Source organism: Neodiprion lecontei, chromosome 7 (assembly GCF_021901455.1).
Source record: "Neodiprion lecontei isolate iyNeoLeco1 chromosome 7, iyNeoLeco1.1, whole genome shotgun sequence".
NCBI classification, from domain to species: Eukaryota; Metazoa; Arthropoda; class Insecta; order Hymenoptera; family Diprionidae; genus Neodiprion; species Neodiprion lecontei.
In genome coordinates this window covers 3,619,034-3,635,892 of record NC_060266.1, presented here as the reverse complement: position 1 = coordinate 3,635,892, position 16,859 = coordinate 3,619,034, and the positions used below count along the sequence as shown (strand labels likewise).

Here is a 16,859-nt window from a genome sequence, read left to right as displayed (position 1 = left end):
TTTCTATGTCCAAGTAATGTTGTTATTTTTTGTCACGAGTGTTTGGATTTTCATGGAATTCATTTAGTAATAAGTGATGGAAATAATACTAAACCCTAGCGTGGAATATCATGATTAATATATTTGTAATTGCTTTGAATTTGAAGCGAATGAATTTAAGACCATCGATTTTAATTTGATTTTAAAAAAGAAATTTCGTCCTCATAATTTGAAGCTATTCTTGGAAGTAAAAACTCTTTTTGCTTTTCTTCTTTTCCTCTTTATCGCAGAAAGGGAAGTGGCCAAATATGTATATATATGTACACATATATATATCTTAAAAACTTGATACAGTTAATGAAATGAAATTGAATTTTCAAGTAAAAGTTTATTTATCAAATATCTTGCCTCTTACGTTCAAGTTAATTATAATTATTATACTTGTTATTCGTCCCTGCAATGGAAAATACGTGCGAATACATACATAGAAATTATTTAATTTACGCGTTACAACAATTTAGTGCCGCTACACCTGCACCGGCTGGGCGAAAGCTCGAAAGCTTGCGTCGTTATTCGCGCGGGCAATTTAATATCGGGCCGATGTCGATCCAGCAAGCTAGCTTGGCTGGCTGTTCTGTACCTGGGCGTAAGGTAGATATAGCCAATAGCAATTAACAGCTCGGGTAAACATTGTCAAAATACACCTGGTGCTAACTGAACTGAACCACTCTTCACACCCCGTAGCGAAATCGGGACGTCGACTTAACGATGACTGCGTGAAAAGCTCCTCAAAATTCATCAAAATCATTTTTCCGTCGTGTTGAAATTTGTTTAATAGATATTTATCAATATCGTTCTGCATTTGTAAAGATTATACAGGGGGAATCAATTGATAATGTAATTTAGAGACAGGAAATTATTTATGAATATGGTAGACAAAAATTCGCACCTTTGTAAAACTTGAAATTTACGAAATTTAAAAATTATTTCTTCGATTATAGTCAGAATCGAATGTTCGAAATCGAATCTTCATTCTACACAGAAAACTTTACCTTCTGGAGTGTCATAATATCTTCCAAATCTCGAAATCCACGTCTTTCAAACACCGAAAAAGGGCTTGAAACACTCAAAGAAATTTTCATTCTACGCGGAAATAAAGAAATGGCATTAATTCTACGAATTTGCTATTGCGATTTTGGAAAATCCGTGCAATTTCTGTATTTATGCGTTAAATGAAAATTTATTGTAGCGTTTTTGTTGAGAATTGTGTACAGAATGGGGCTGTTAAACCTTTTTTTGCGTTTGCGTTAAAGATGTCATGTTTCGCTGATCCTTTATCATCTTACGAAGCAAAAAAATACGCGCAGCGAAAATTTTCATCACGGCGTATCTTTTTTATTGTTTTTCAGCTACGACATGAGGCCGAAACCAAACGAGCAGACGCGACATTGGAAAAATCCAGATCACCTCAACGAACGGGCAACGTTCAAGGCGACAACCGAACCCGCGCATCTCAACATCAATCGCGTCGAGGAGAACGACGAAGGAGATTACAGATGCAGGGTTGACTTTACCAAGAGCCCAACCAGGAACTCCAGGGTTCAACTAACCGTAATCGGTGAGTGATGAAAAAACAAAAAATTAATCAATGCAAGCTCAAAATTTTACAGATTCAAATTTATTTATCGAATACTTGGACGAGCACGCGAATCTTGCAAAAGTGTCAAGCTGAATTTTTTGCCGTCAATTTTTCATATTCAAAAAAAAAAAAAAAAAATGTACCACACATTCAATTTCAAAAAATCATATAGCTTGTTTTGTTCTTATCAGTGAATTATCCATAAATTACGTAAAGTGGACTGTTAACGAACTAAAGAACATTCATTTGTTTCAAATCAAAACTTATGCGTTAATGCCTATCAGTGTTTTTTTTTTAAATTCATTCGCAAACAAAACGAGCTACATTGCTTATTAGAAATTTGACGACTTATACAAATTGAATGTCAAGTACAGATTTTACCGCGAAAATTTAAGCTGAAAAAGCTCAATCAACAATCAATTTGAGAAGATTTTTGATGCATTTGACCTCGTTTTTGTTTGACTTTGAAAAACGTGGCACTAATCCAAATTTTAAAAATCTCAGGTTACTCCGCTTGTTAATAAATTACCCAGCAAAATTTCATACCCGTTGGTGCATCTAGAAATTGCACAAACCGAAATCCGTAGCCGCGCCTAACTTGTTTCAGCTCTTAACACATTTTGCGGATCAATCAAACCGTGAGCTTTAAACGCACTTAAAAGATTGCTGAAAGCTTTGCGCTTCAGGCATTTTCTGGCCTCAGGCTTCGAGCGAACCGGCTCTCTTTTCATCGTAAAAAGCGCTGCCGTTATAACGCGGAAATTTTACACGATGTGAATATCAGGTTACGTATAGTAAAAGTCAGGCATGAAAAGCGTTATATGGATTTTGGTCTTAGTGTTTTATTTTTTCTCGGCTTTTCTGTTCTTATTTTAAAGATAGATAGAACAGAGTAAGAAATGTCCGATAATTCGTTGCATATTGCAAATGATTGTAAATATTTGTTAGAGAAATTTTTTCGAAACGATCAGATTATGAAGAAAGAGAAGAAAATGATACGAAATTTTCGAATATTAAATCGAAGATATTTTTCTGATCATCGAATCTGTGTTACTGTGAAGAAAATCTTCCCTTTACACATAATATTGTGCTTCGTATGATTTTCTACGGAGATTTGAATCTCCGTAAATTAGTAAAATATTTAATGTATAATTTCATGTAATATTAAATAAACCTAATCACATATGGTAATCGTTTTGCAAAAACGACAAAGGGAAGAAACTTATTTCCTCAATAAAAGTGTCATTCCAAATTATTGTTCTGTCTCATGTAGCAAGACTTATCCAATAATATCTAAAATAATAATATCTAATATATCCAAATCATCTGCAAGAACTTTGCAATCATTCGCAAATCACTTCACAGATTTTTATTAAATTCGTTTACTCTTTTCCACAAAGTGAAGGACAGTTACGAAAGGGAGATTTTCAGTCTCAGAGATCGTCCGATACAATATGTCCGTCTGTCGACGCAGCTGTCAAAATTCGTTATGGACCACCAGGGCGAATATTAGCCTGAGTCAAATACCGCTGACACATTTAATCGTATTTGCTTATCCTATTCCATTCATGGAAAATCCTCGCCTGCCTGTCTGCACGTGTCGACAGTTGAACTAATTTCACAGGTATAATTTTCTCGCTCAATGATATTGCAATTTATCAGCACTTTATTCTTGGTTTTACTTAAAATTGTCATCGACGATCTTTCAGATGAATTAATTATTTCAGAATAATGTATAATTGCGGGATACTTGATTTTGCTTTGTTTACAAAATTAAATGACCGATTATAATGTTCACATTCGAAATGAAATGTAGATAAACTTCAAAGACAGTTTTCAGCAATGAACTCTGGTAGAGTTTGAATAATTTTCACTTACTTTGTATCGATAGAAAAATTTTCGGGGATGAAAATTACGAAATAAATTAAGAAATCGAATGAATTCTAGATTACAGGGAAACGTACGGTTATCTTAAAATTTTATTCAGTTGAAATTACTTATTTAATAATTTTTTAAAACCCTTCATTGCTACGCACAGCTCAAGCGGTGATATAAAAAATTTCTTCGCGGGATGGCAAGAAGAGTTCTGAGTACAGATTCTTACATTACCGACACCAGCCAAGACACAAAGCTTTTTCTTCAAGAGGATAGGTGATATCACTAGTCTGGTTGATTTTATCGATCATTGGGTCATTCAGTTGATCGTCATTATCGATAAAGTCAACCAGAGTTGTGAAATCCCCCACCTTCGAACGTTCTGTAAAAGGGTTTGCGTCTTGGCTGAGTGCCGTTAATGTAGGAATCCGTATCCGGAATTCTTCTTTCTATTAAACTAATTTTAGTAGAATTTGAATAGTGTTTTGATCGCGGCGTTAGTAAATTATTTACATCGAGCGAAGGGCCCGAATTACCGACTCTCGCGTAATATTGAACCCTTATAATTCTCTGGAAGCACGTCGGGTGACGCCCGGCATTTAATGAAGCCCGCTCCTTCGTTAGCGACTTGACCGTAATCCGCGTTTATAGTATATGTATACTCTACGTTGTGTCTTTGCATCTAGATGTCTGAATTCCGGACCGTTCCTCTGGAAGGCTAAAGACGGCGGCGATAAGCTTCAAGCTTGGCGGGTATATCAAGCCAGTAAACTAATTGCAAATCAGCTCTGCGACGCGGGCGAAATTTCCAACCGGTAATAATCACTGAGACGACAATCCTGGATGAAAAAACTGGGATATTTTTATTTTTTTTTTTTTTCTTTTTTCTGGCTGGATATGGCGACAAGTGTTGAACGCTGAAATTAAAGAAAACAACGTGAAATTACAGAAAGAAATTCATACGTACAGTGTGAGGTTGAAAGGCTTGTCTGCAGAATCGTTTTTTTTTTTAACGATACCTGTTTTACTCAATTCTTCTAGTTACTGTAAAAAATGAAAAAAAAAAGTGAATTCATTGTTACGGAATGTCCCATATATTCCATAAATGTAGAACGACGACCTTCGATTAAATAGCCTGCGTGTAAAAAAATTATCAGACGTTTCTCCCTTGCGGCCGAATTACAGTTGGATACCAACTCATGTGTTTGGTATATATATACGTATATAAATATAAATATGGTACGTTAGGAACTCGTATATCTGACCTCGGATAATTACGCACATAGAAAAAAAAAAATACACGGTATTTCACCTGCAGCTTCTGACCAACTATTATATTTAGGGAAAAAACACACGCACGATGTTTTGCCAATGGCTTAACATTACGCGGATCGCTCACGCAGCGAAACTATCATATATTGTATACACATACACGCACACCGATGTATCGTACATGCCACGCTTACATACCTATCATCACAAATGGTCAGGCATTCGTGCTGCACGGAGACAGCCGCTCAACTCTCCTCTGCTAAAGAGGCAATAAAATTGCCCAAATTCAACTCTGGCGTGTCTCACGTTAAAATGTTTCGAACGCAAGGGTCAGGGTCAACTTATAGCTGCGAAACGCGGAAATAACGTAATAATTGTTGATATCAAAAGTGCGAAATTAACCATTTCGTAATTCAAAGGGAACGACTGAAACAGGACGGAAAAACGGTTTGATAATCTGAAACCGATAGGACTTTGGCACCCAGATAAAAAAAGTTTTAAGAAAGAAAAATGAGGAGAAAAACAATCCTTTGTTTTAAAAAAAATATATGGGTATCGGTAAAACATTGAAAGATGATGATATTTCCTGCAGAACCGGAAGTTCACATTAAACGGGACATGGAAATTTTTCATGCCCATCATTTCGTTGTAAAGTATTGTAAGTTTTAGACTTTTTCATACAGCTGTTTTCGAAATCATCGCGTTTTTGGGACTCTAGAGGTTCGAAAACTTGAAGTTTCTTCCAAATGGAAAAAAAAAAAAAAAAATTGATTTTCTACCGAAACCAATACTTTTCATATTTCACCAAAGTTTATGAGATGTGAAAAAGATTGGCAATTATTATTGAAGAAGAAACAAGAGTTTTTTGATGATAGCGTAAGAAATTTTGATCTCGTGGAGACATTTCGTACTCATCGTATTTCTCTTAATTCTTGAAGTTTTCGCCTTATTTTGCTGCTAGAATAATCGTTAACGTTGAAAATCAAAGATGCTTTGAAAATTAACGAAACGATCAAAACTTATCCTTAAAAAAATCGTTACACGTAGAATTACGCGAACCGCGTTCCATGTTGAATCAAAAAAATCTCACGTCAATCGGCAGTTTCGAATAACCAGGATCGCGAAGTGGGAAACGCTTTGAGAAAAGAGAAAAATGTAATCGAAGACGAAATAAAACCTCGAAATAACAAAAAAGAACTCCGCGAAGAGATGAAAGTCGAAAAGTGTGCGAAGTTAAAAAAAAATTTAAAAAAAAAGAAAAAAAGAAAACATAGAGAGAAATAAAAGGGGTGGAAAAAAATTTGTTCAACCTTTTGCCTTTCGAACTCGGACGAGAGCTGCGTCGAATTCAATTTTCCTTCGAATAAAAATTCACGTCAGCAACGGGCGACCGCGGCCTTTCCGAGTACCGAATTATTCAAATTTTCGAGTGGCCGTTCGAGGAGAGAGAGAGAGAGAGAGAGAAAGGGGGAGATAAAACCGAAGTCCGCAACCGTTCCTCTCGAGTCAAATTAAATCTTTTGGATTAATTAATACACCCGATTCGCGGACGCCGTTTATCGAGGACGCAAATTCTCCCTTGAATTTCTACCCGCATTTACGATCCTGGAACTCGTTTTCTCCAACGAACGGTCCTCTACTCTTAATCATTTTTAATGTACTACATATATATATATATATATATATATATTTATATATATGTAATAAATGTATAAATTAAATCCGTTGTAACTCGAAATCGCAGGAGAGCGAGAAACCAAATTAAATCAGTCTGTATTCGTCCTTCGCGACTTTTCTGCAGATCGAATTAAGAGTTTCGATTTTATTCATAATTATGTAAACCGTTTCTTCAAGTTTCATGTCAGGCAAATGTTTAGGTTAATTTTTTTCTCTGTACCTGAATATTATAGTTGTAATAACGATCGTTAAAATGTATTTTAAATTTTTCTCATCCCTTTTCGTGTTCATCGATTTATTTACAGGGACAAATACTTTCAAGTAGATTGACCATATTTTTTTAGGACCCAAACATCATTTTTTTTGTCCAATGCGACAAATATTCCGTCAACTAGAGATTTTAGTTCTATGAATTCATCTCTGATCTAAGATACAGGATTTTTTAAAACGATTTTTTAAATATTCTTATAGATTTTACGTATACTGAAATTTCGTAATAATCGCACTCTGCACGATTAAGAACTAGAATTTATATACACTTCTCAATAAGAGAATAGAGAAAACAAAGTCAGAGAGAGAGAGATGTAAATGAAAATGTAAAATAAAAATTAATTCTCTCAAATTTTTGTAATACAAGTATATTCTTTGTAATAATTTTTTATCCAGTTATTCATATTTCAGTTTTCTCTAATTCTTGACACCCACTCCGTTGAGTAAACCACGCCGTGTGAAAATATTTTAATTTTTTCGAAATTCGAGTCTATCGAAACTTTATTTTTCGGAAATTTCCTCTATCGTAACTTGAATTTTTGGAATCTTGTATTTTGGAACCTTGAACCGTCGGGTTTCCAACTGCATATCCGAAACTTTGCAGTTTCTCCGAGGTTTGATTTCCTTACTTCAAATTCCCCCACCAAATAATTCGGAATTGGACGCTTCCGGAACCTTTCGAATTTGGAACTCAACGATAGCCCAAAAAGTATCCTAAAATTTTATCAACGTCGTGAAATCTCTGTAGAAAAGAAGAACGACTCGTTCTCTCGATTCTAACCCCGTCGAGCCGCAGTGCAGGTTTCGCTCTTATATGCGAGGGCAGCTGGCGTTGAAGGATGGCGTTTAATTAATTGGTATACACGTCATTTTGAATCTCGAACAAGCTTGCAAAGGCAGCTTTGCGGCCTGCCGCAGGCTAACGTGTTCAAAACTGAGCGAAACAGCGCGGCAGCGACGCGACTCGATCTGATACCGAATAAACCGTCACGCGAACTCCTCGGGGAACAAGGTATGATCGGTAGGGTTACCGGGTTGAAACATGTTGTCAGAGTTCGCTCAGCGGGTTGCCTTCCGACGATTTAAAATCTTATTTATTTGACTGCCCGACGATTCGCTCGCCTGGAACAACTACGTGTCAGATCAATCTTTCTCCGGTCAAGTTATAAGCCTGTATATTATAATTATCGCAAGCCTTACGACGAAGCTAATATAAATGCCTATTTACGAAAATTTTGGGCGGAATTGAAGTTGCGGATTTGAAAGTTCCGAAAGCGCCTAATTCTGAATTATTTACTCGCGAAACTTGAAGCAAGGAAATCAAACTTTAGAGAAACAATAAAGTTTCGAATGGTCGAAAGCCCGACGGCTCAAAGTTAGGATAGTGCAAAGTTCCCAAGAGCAAAGTTCTGGTATAGAAATATTCTGAAAAATGAAGTCTCCATAAAGTAAAATTCAGGAAAATTAAAGTACACTCAAAGTTTGTTTGTTTAACTTCAACTTCCGCCGCTGAAAAATTCAAAATTTTTCGCTTTTGGAACCTTTCAAATTCGAAATTTCAACACCATCCCAAGAAATTCAGTCACGCGTTTTGGCGCGATCAAATTTTCGGACTAAAGTTTAATCGATATAATTTTCACCGATGCAACTGTGAGTCTCAATTTAAGAATTTTAAATCTCAGAATTGCAACTCGTTCAAGATTATCTCAATTAATTCGTCAATATTGCCTTTGTGAAGGATGTATTTCAATCTTGGCTCTCAGATTTATTTACAGATCGCTTTAATTAGGCTGGTTTCAAATTTCAAATCATTGTTGAATGATTATTTATTTTACACAATAAATTCGCGATGCGGATAAATTCTCAACTTGATATCCTCGTGAATTCATCTTCAATTGCAGGATCAAGTATTATTTTAAACTAATTTAATGTGACGATCAAACACCTAATATGGAACAAATTTCAAGATATTTTGTCGCATTCTCTGAGCTGTTGACACAATACCACAATTTTCTGGTTTCATTCTTAAAGATTCTAAGGTTCCAATCTGTCACAAAAAAAAAGTTGCTATAAATTGATTCTACGTCAACCGGTTTTACAGTCCCAAAAATCGCAACTAAACCTTTGCCGATTTTGCCAAAATTTCAACGAACTCAAACTTATGTCGATTCAAAAAAAAAAAAAATAATAACAATTGCTAATCACTTGCGATTCCCAATAAAAAAAGAAAAAAATTTCTAATATTCCTTTCGTAACTCTTTCATTCGTTTGCCAAGTCTTGTCGCTTTCAAACTTTTCACTGAGTCGTTTTTGAGATCGTCGCAAAAGAAAAAAAAAAGAAGAAACAAACATTTTTTTCGACTTGTTTCCGTTGAAAAAATCCCACTTATTACAGTCTTTGTTCAATTCCCCTCTTAAATTGTATCAAAAATCTGGTTTCATAATAACAGACGGTCATATTTTGAAACTTTCCGCATGAGTGAAGAACGCTGTTGGAACTTGCCACTATAAATTACCGTTACGAGCTTTTACCTCGCCCGTCGGTGGAAGGGAATCAGAGACGAAGCGAGAAGAGCTTGCACGCAGAAATGCGTGTCTCGCCTCCCGTCGTTACCCCGAAAACTAACCACTCCACCTGATTTCTGTTTGTTCTTTTAGTGCCGCCGCACAAGCCCAACATCCTTGATGACAACGAGAGGACGGTTCCTACGGTCGCTGGTCCCTACGTTGAAGGTGGACTCATGCGGCTCACATGCGTTGTCTTCGGAGGTGAGTTTTCGCCAGTACCTACCTGTCAAAAAATCGTTACCTTTAACGGGTTGTAAGAGGTTTAGAGGCCAAAAAAAAGCGATTTTTTAGGGATTTTTCACGAAGAGACGTTTCAATTTATTGATAAAAAAATTTATGCGGATATTTGAGTAACATTGAACTATGTTCTGATATTTTTCATTCGTTAAAATGATGATTTTTAAAGCTGCTGTAGTCGATCTGCGGGAGCACCTCTAAAAATAGGCGATTCCTAAGCTTATCGAAGAATGAAAAACGTTTTCGCCTTTATTAAAAAACTGTTTTTTTTTTTGTTTTTTTTTTTTTAACCTGTCTTGGTAAGTTATAAAATTTTTCATCGCCGAGGCGTGAAGTCGACTGAAAATTAACGTGTATAGAAATTATATAATTATAGAAGTGAAATTATATTAAAAATATAATTTCGGGGTATAGAAATCGTCGTGTCAAATACCTGGCGGCTTTTTTCATGCGAATAATTTTCTGCTCCGGGTTGCAGTTGATAAGGTAATCCGACGGCAGACAAATCGTGCAAAAAGCATATGATTCGAATCAGAATTGTAGAAGTTTAGTTTATCGGAATAACGGTAGCGTTAGTCTTGTTTGAGTAACACAAACATGTGAGCATACCTGATATCGCAGAGGAAATATTGATAACAATTGGAGGCGATATACACACGGTGGCTGTTTGCTAGGTCGTGTAACGCGCTGCGATAAATATTTCAACGGCAAACAAGCAAAGAAGTTGCTTATGAAAGTTCTACGTGTACCGTAAACAGAAGCATTTCCAGTAGCAGCTGCAGGTGAATTGCGTTAAATTGTTGATGCGATTATTAAGAAGAAATTACAGGAAGCGGTAATTTGTTATTGCATTTCCTTCCGTTTCCTTTAATATCTCTTATGAAATAAACTCACATCCCTGATATACCTACCATGAAATGTATCGTAGAATCATTTCTCTGCGCTTGATCAAAGCAGGAAATAGCAATTTGATCCTCAATCGTGCAAAGATAATTGACTTTACGGAATATCTATGTATACATTTTCATCCGAGGTCCACTCAAGAGCGAAATTTTTTAATTATTATTCCCTTTTTGATTTTAATCGAAATTCGAAAAAGATATACGATTCGATCCTACAGGACTATATAATCTCTCGCGTAACGGTCTGCTGCCGTGTTACGCAAGATGAAAGGACAGGGACACGGTCGTTTCAATGGGGGATGATTAACGAGCCCTCGATAAAGTAATTTCAGTTTTGCGAATCGCCCTTCTATCCAGTGACCGCAAGAGGTGATAGGATCGGAGGATTCGACGGTATAACGGATCGAATCCGGGAAAAAATCATCGCAAAATTGGTCAAGGTATATACATGTATATGTATATATATATATATGTATATATATACGGTTCCTTTTTTTCCTTTCTTTTTTTCTTCCTCCCTTTCTTTTTTTTTTTTTTTTTTTTTTGCCACGCGTTAATTAGCGAGAAGGTAAAAGGAAACGGGTTCACGTCCTCTTTCACGTCAGATTCTCCGATTCCCCTTTCTTTTCTGATCGGAAAAGAGAGAATGAAGGGGGAAAAAAAAATGTCGGTAGGGGCGTGGAGTAAAGCTCACGTTCATTAAAGCCACCGACTGCAGGTGGAACGAGCAACAATAGGTGTATGAATACATTGTGTTACTAACGACGCAAATAAAGAAATTTTCTGGACATGCAGGCAGAGGGGGTAATAATATACGTCCCGTAATTTCAGTGATTATGGAGTTAAAAAAGCTCCGGAGCTTTTCATCCTCGCGTACCTCCTTTTGTTTTTAGTTATTTTCAACCCATTGCAGTGACTGGATCAGAAATTTACTGAAAATCTGTCTAATTGCTTCCACGTATCAATTTCATTGCGGTACAGAACGTCCTCTGCGAAGAAATTCTGTTTTCAATATGGCGCGGTATTGAGCGTGAGATGAACGACTCGATCAGTGTGACAAATGAACAAATTCTGTAGCTTTAGATTGACAGCATTGACTTGAGGAGTTTACGGTTCAAATTTCATCTCAATCCGTTGAAACGTTCTCGAGATATCGCGCCGAAGGTTCTGAAATATGGGAAAACAATTTGAAAAGTTTGAAATCTAATTTAAGGTTAAGCAGGGAATGTTTGTTCACGGGATTACGTACCTAATATCACCGTGTGTGCATTACAGTTTCAAGAACCGCAACTGAGTCTCGTTTGAAACTTGAGTAACAGTTCGTACTTCCAATATGCGATGCCTAGTTTATTTGATAACGTACCTAGTCTACGTTCGTGCCGCGGAAGGTTGGCGCGGATAGTTTGAAAGTGAGGAAAACTCAAACAGCGAATAGAGAGAGGCCTTGTGACCGACGCTGGAAACGCAAAGTCAACAGCCTTCTCTCCGCTTTCCGGTTCCCACATGTACACCGGCTAACCCCTTTTATGCGTTGAAGAACATGGTCGCAGTTTCTTCGTTACAGATTACCGGCGTAGTATCGCCGCGCTTGTTGCGTGCAGCCAATTTTGTTTGACTTCTCTTCCTTCTAGCCGTTTCCTCCCATAAACCGCGCAAACTCGACGCGCGTTTGGATCACGATTTTTCTTCTTATCCGCCAGAACTTTATCACCAGCTCTTCAAGCTCATAACTATAATAGCACCAGCCTTCAGGTACACGTGCTTAACTTTCCAAAGCGTTATGTTCCAGCCAGTTTTTTCAATCCAAGCAAACATTCTCACTTTATCGTAAACACACCTCACCGTTCTGGAATACAGGCAGTCATTTTTACACCTCAATTTCAATGTGCTGTTTTTTTTTTTTTCATACTTCTCTTCAAACTTTTTTTTTACATATAAATTCACTGCCTCTTTTTTTTTCATGGAATATTTTTTCGCATCTTTTCAACCGCTTGAATGCAAGCTGTAAACTCTTTTATTGAATCGTTTTAGTCGCGAATCATGGCTGTATGATAAACCTGTCTATTCCATAAACTCTGGTTGAACCATTCATGAATTTTCACTTATTTCACGACTACCTTTTCATCTCTTTTTTCATTTCTGCAAAATTGATATTGAGTCGATTTCGTAGGTCGTTTAAACGCTAAAGTGGTAAATTCAGACGTTCACACACTTGATTGAAAAAAAATCACTGTAATTTTATAATAATTCAGAGCAAGAAAATTCTCGGATTACGAGAAAAAAAAAAAAAACCCCTAACAACTAATATCCAATATTTTCATTTGTACAGATTTACTCTTGAATCTGAATTTACTTAGATACTTCCAACACTGAATTAAATATAAAAGCATTATCTTTTACATTAATTTAATACCCTGCTTAATCGGGTTCGTTTTCTATTATTCTCTGCGTCTCTTTCTCTTTAGCTCATAACGGGTATATGCAGTCGTGGTGTAAAAAAGCCACAAAACTAATGTTGCAGGACCGAGATACAGATTCTCCATTAGGATATAAACAGCTGTTAATAAAAAGGCATTACAGTCGGTGCGAAAACACGGTTTCGTTCCTCGCAAGCTCGGGCTTCCGATTCCTATAGTGCAGGCTAAAGCTCCGCGTATATATCCGGTTCAGGGGGACGGAGCAGGGAGAGGGAGGGGAAAATGATCACGATGCAACGCTTGTTATTTCACGGCGTTAAAATGTATTTAAAGTAAACAACTTAATCTCGGCAAGGTACCTTCTCCCATCCTTCCCCTCACCCACACCATCAGCCATTCCAATTCCTACGGTCCTCCAGCTTCGCTACCACGTACCGAGTGCTGCCAAGGCATCAATATTCATTGCCCGTTGCATCCCAGGCATGCCTTTAATGCAACGTGGATTTTCTTCATTTTGTGTATGTCTATTCGTTCGCTTATTTGGTTGCTGTTTTTCTTTTTATTCTATTTTAATTTATTTTTTTTTCTGGTTTTTATGGCTTTTTTCTCTTGTATTTACGCGTTCGTCGATCTTTTTCCAACATTTTTATCTGCATATTTGTCGGAGCTTTCTATTTAAGTACCTATAATGGAATTTTCTAGATTATCAGATAAGAATATCAATGAATAATCGATTATTTTTTTTTCCCCGTTTAATCGGGTGTAATAGATTATTTTTCAAACTCGTTTGTATTTTCTCACGATCGATTTTCGTTTTTTACTCCGATTAACGATGCAATGCAATATCAATTCGTGTGATTTAAGTATTAATTATTATCATTGTCTTATTTACTAAGTATCTATTTTATACACGAGTAACACGAGGTACAAATTATGAAAAAACTTTTCAACAATTATGTTTCAGCTTTTCCAAATCGATGATTAATTCTATCGAGAATTTTTTTTAGCAAATATATTTTCTTCGCAATTTCGACCCACCTTTTACCTTCACTCCCTACTTCCTTATCTCTAAATCAATCATACTCAAAATCAGCCGACTTTTTACGAACACAGGATCGCTCTAACGAGTTTGATTATCATTTTCTCACTTCGGTATGTTGTGCGGCTGTGTGTAATTAGTCCTGATTGTCGCGTGTCGTTAATACTCACCAGGTATAATCTCGAGGCTTTAATTCCGCGCAGCGAGGCCTCTTTAGCCTGCTCGAAAATTACGGGCTTCGCGTACTTAAGTGGTCTCGACTACTGCTGCCTGACCTACTCCAACCCCTTTCGACTCCTTCCTTGCAGCTTTTTGCATACACAATATGCTCGTTGCATCGTGCAATGTGAACAAATCTCAACCTGGTCACTTATAATCATGAATCGCCATTTTTATTGTTACTATACTCCGTGTTTTGCAGGTTTACCCGCGCACGTTATTAGCGTTAAATTTTTCTACCAACATCTCTGTATAACATTCACACAGACATTGGTTCTCGGTGAAATTACTTAGATTATCACAAAATTCAAAAACAATACGCAAACTAGGTATCACGTTTTTATTATAAAATTTTATAATTAGGCAAACTCGAATTCGCAAATCATTTCGACTCCTTCTAACCCTTTCAAAATTAATGTCAACGTTTTTGAAATTCTATTGTCTGATACTGCTGAAACTTATCAAATCCGCTTTAAGTCCTTTTTCAAAGAATCTACAGGGCAAACCAAAAAAAAAAAAAAATCGAATCTATTTAAAACGTGAATAAAATCCAAACGCGTCGACCGATTTTAAAAAACTTTTCTTGTGCTTTAAATTAGAAGAATAAAATTTCGTTCCACGTTTGAAAATCTAAAACATCTCAATTCTTCAATGAGATACACGTTTCTGAAAAATGAATTCTCAAATCAAGATGCGACTCAATTTGAACATTCTTAATTATTAATTTTCTATCATTCTCTCAGCGACTTTGCCAAAGCCTGTTTTTCCAAAGCGTGTATTTCAGCAAAGAAAGAAGATTTTTTTTTGTATATTCAACCGCAAAATTGAAGGTCTATTCTTCTAGTATCGAGGAAAAACAAGTTTCTGAAAATCGTTTGACGCGTTTGGATTTTATTCACCTTTTGAATCAGTTCAATTTAAGAAAAAAAAATTCTTTACTGTTTCCTCATCCTGTGCATAATTGTTGATTGAAAAAATTTTTACTTTCAGGTCGACCTCAGCCTGTTGTGAGATGGTGGAGAGGCGAAATGCTTCTCGACTCTGAAGAGGAGGCGAGCGAATCTTCTTCAGGGCCCCGAAGAAATACTTTGGTCGTCACGATGCTGACCAGGGCAGATTTGCACGCAGAATTCACCTGCCAGGCGTCGAACAACAACATCAGTCAACCAGTTTCAGCGTCCGTTCGAATCGAGATGTACCGTGAGTAGTTTATATACCTTAAAAATTCGTCTTTACGAATATTTAAAACGCGTTCCATCGCTAAATACTAGCTCTTTCAAGTGTATAAAATAAGCGTTTATTGAATTAAAGTATTGGCTGCCCGAACTTGTCAGGAATTAACAAGTTCTACGTTCATTGAACGATTTTTACGAAATTTAGTACAAGATCCTACCTTTTCGTCTATATACACATCCTGCTGAATTATTTAAAACATTTCGAGTAAGAATGTCTGACAAAAATCATGAATTCTCATCACCACCGAGGATTTAATAATTGTACAAAGTTCTCGTTAACTTTGGTATGTAATATCAGTAGCTTTTTGTGAAATTGAATTTGTGACGATAACTTGAGAAAAATGTTCGCTCTCCGATTCATCCTTTGGTTTCGTCTTCTTTCATAGTAATCGAGTTAGAATTCTGGACTTTTGTAATTTCATCAGCTTAATTGTTATTGCTGATGTTTTCCGAGGAGAATGAGTCGAGTACACTTGGTTTTTTTCTTCCCTTATTTCTTTCATCTCTCATCTCGCACTTTTTGCCCCGAAGAGTCGAGTGGACGGAATTTCATTATTTGTTGGCCGTCAAGAACGGCCCGCGGGCAATCCGGCCAGCCTCCGGGTATTATAACCAATCGATTAGGGTGCTAGTTGAATAGCAGTGCGGGCAGTGGTCGGCCTTTACCTACCTTTGCGAGAATCGGGCATCGTACAACCCGCACGATCGATTTCTGTCTAAATTGGAAAGCCGATACAAGTCATTAGCAAGGAATAGCATCGACTTGAGATTGGATTTGCGGCTCAGCGTCGAGGTAATGGGATACGGAACAACCGAGATACGGATAAAATAAGGCCCCTCCATTCGCTAGGTGAAAAATCAACTGCAGGCCACGACTATACACTTCGCGTGTCTTGCAACGAGCCTCGAATCGCCATTTATCCGAATTAAACCAGTGCTGCAAAAAGAATTTCTCGTATCATTCGGAATTATGTCGGCAATTTATCGTTGAAAATCTTAGGTTTAATGTTCAAATATTTGGTTTACAAAGTTTCGATGAAACTTCCAAAGTATTTCGATTAGATTGTATTAATTGCTTTGCCAATTTATTGGTTGAGGAGTTTTTCTGCTCGAGGAGTTGTTCTTTCAATAAACGTATTTCAATTCTAAAATATCCGTTATTTAGTCATTTTTAATTTCATATTCGAGTATAGCATTCCCGATTAAATTTGTATTCAGATAGTTTGGAATTGAAGTAAAGTATGGTACTTGGTATTTTTTTTTTTTTTTTTTCATTTAAAGAGAACGAATTGTACGAATTTGAAAACAGTATGAATTTCATGAACAACATTAACCTGAGCTTACGTGTAACAATGAAAAGGAGCAAGAAGAAAACCATTAAACGATGGATTGTTTTACAGATAATACGCCAAAAACACTACGAAACGAATACTATTTTTAATTCGTGTATCTATTTAAAAACATCCGATGATTTACGGTTTTTGTATTACTCACCAAAAAAAAAAAAAACTGCGAACATCATGATAAGGT

The 16,859-nt window shown here is 36.5% G+C and overlaps 1 protein-coding gene across 2 annotated transcripts in view; it reads left to right on the top strand.

The window, feature by feature from the left end:
• Positions 1-16,859, top strand: part of LOC107224141 (synaptogenesis protein syg-2-like) — a 227,338-nt gene that overhangs the window by 181,854 nt on the left and 28,625 nt on the right. For both annotated transcript variants that reach the window (XM_046745259.1, XM_046745258.1), the window contains 3 exons: positions 1,389-1,597; positions 9,371-9,481; positions 15,085-15,294. In XM_046745259.1, the coding sequence (XP_046601215.1) occupies positions 1,389-1,597; positions 9,371-9,481; positions 15,085-15,294 (530 nt within the window). The remainder of the gene's footprint in view (positions 1-1,388; positions 1,598-9,370; positions 9,482-15,084; positions 15,295-16,859) is intronic.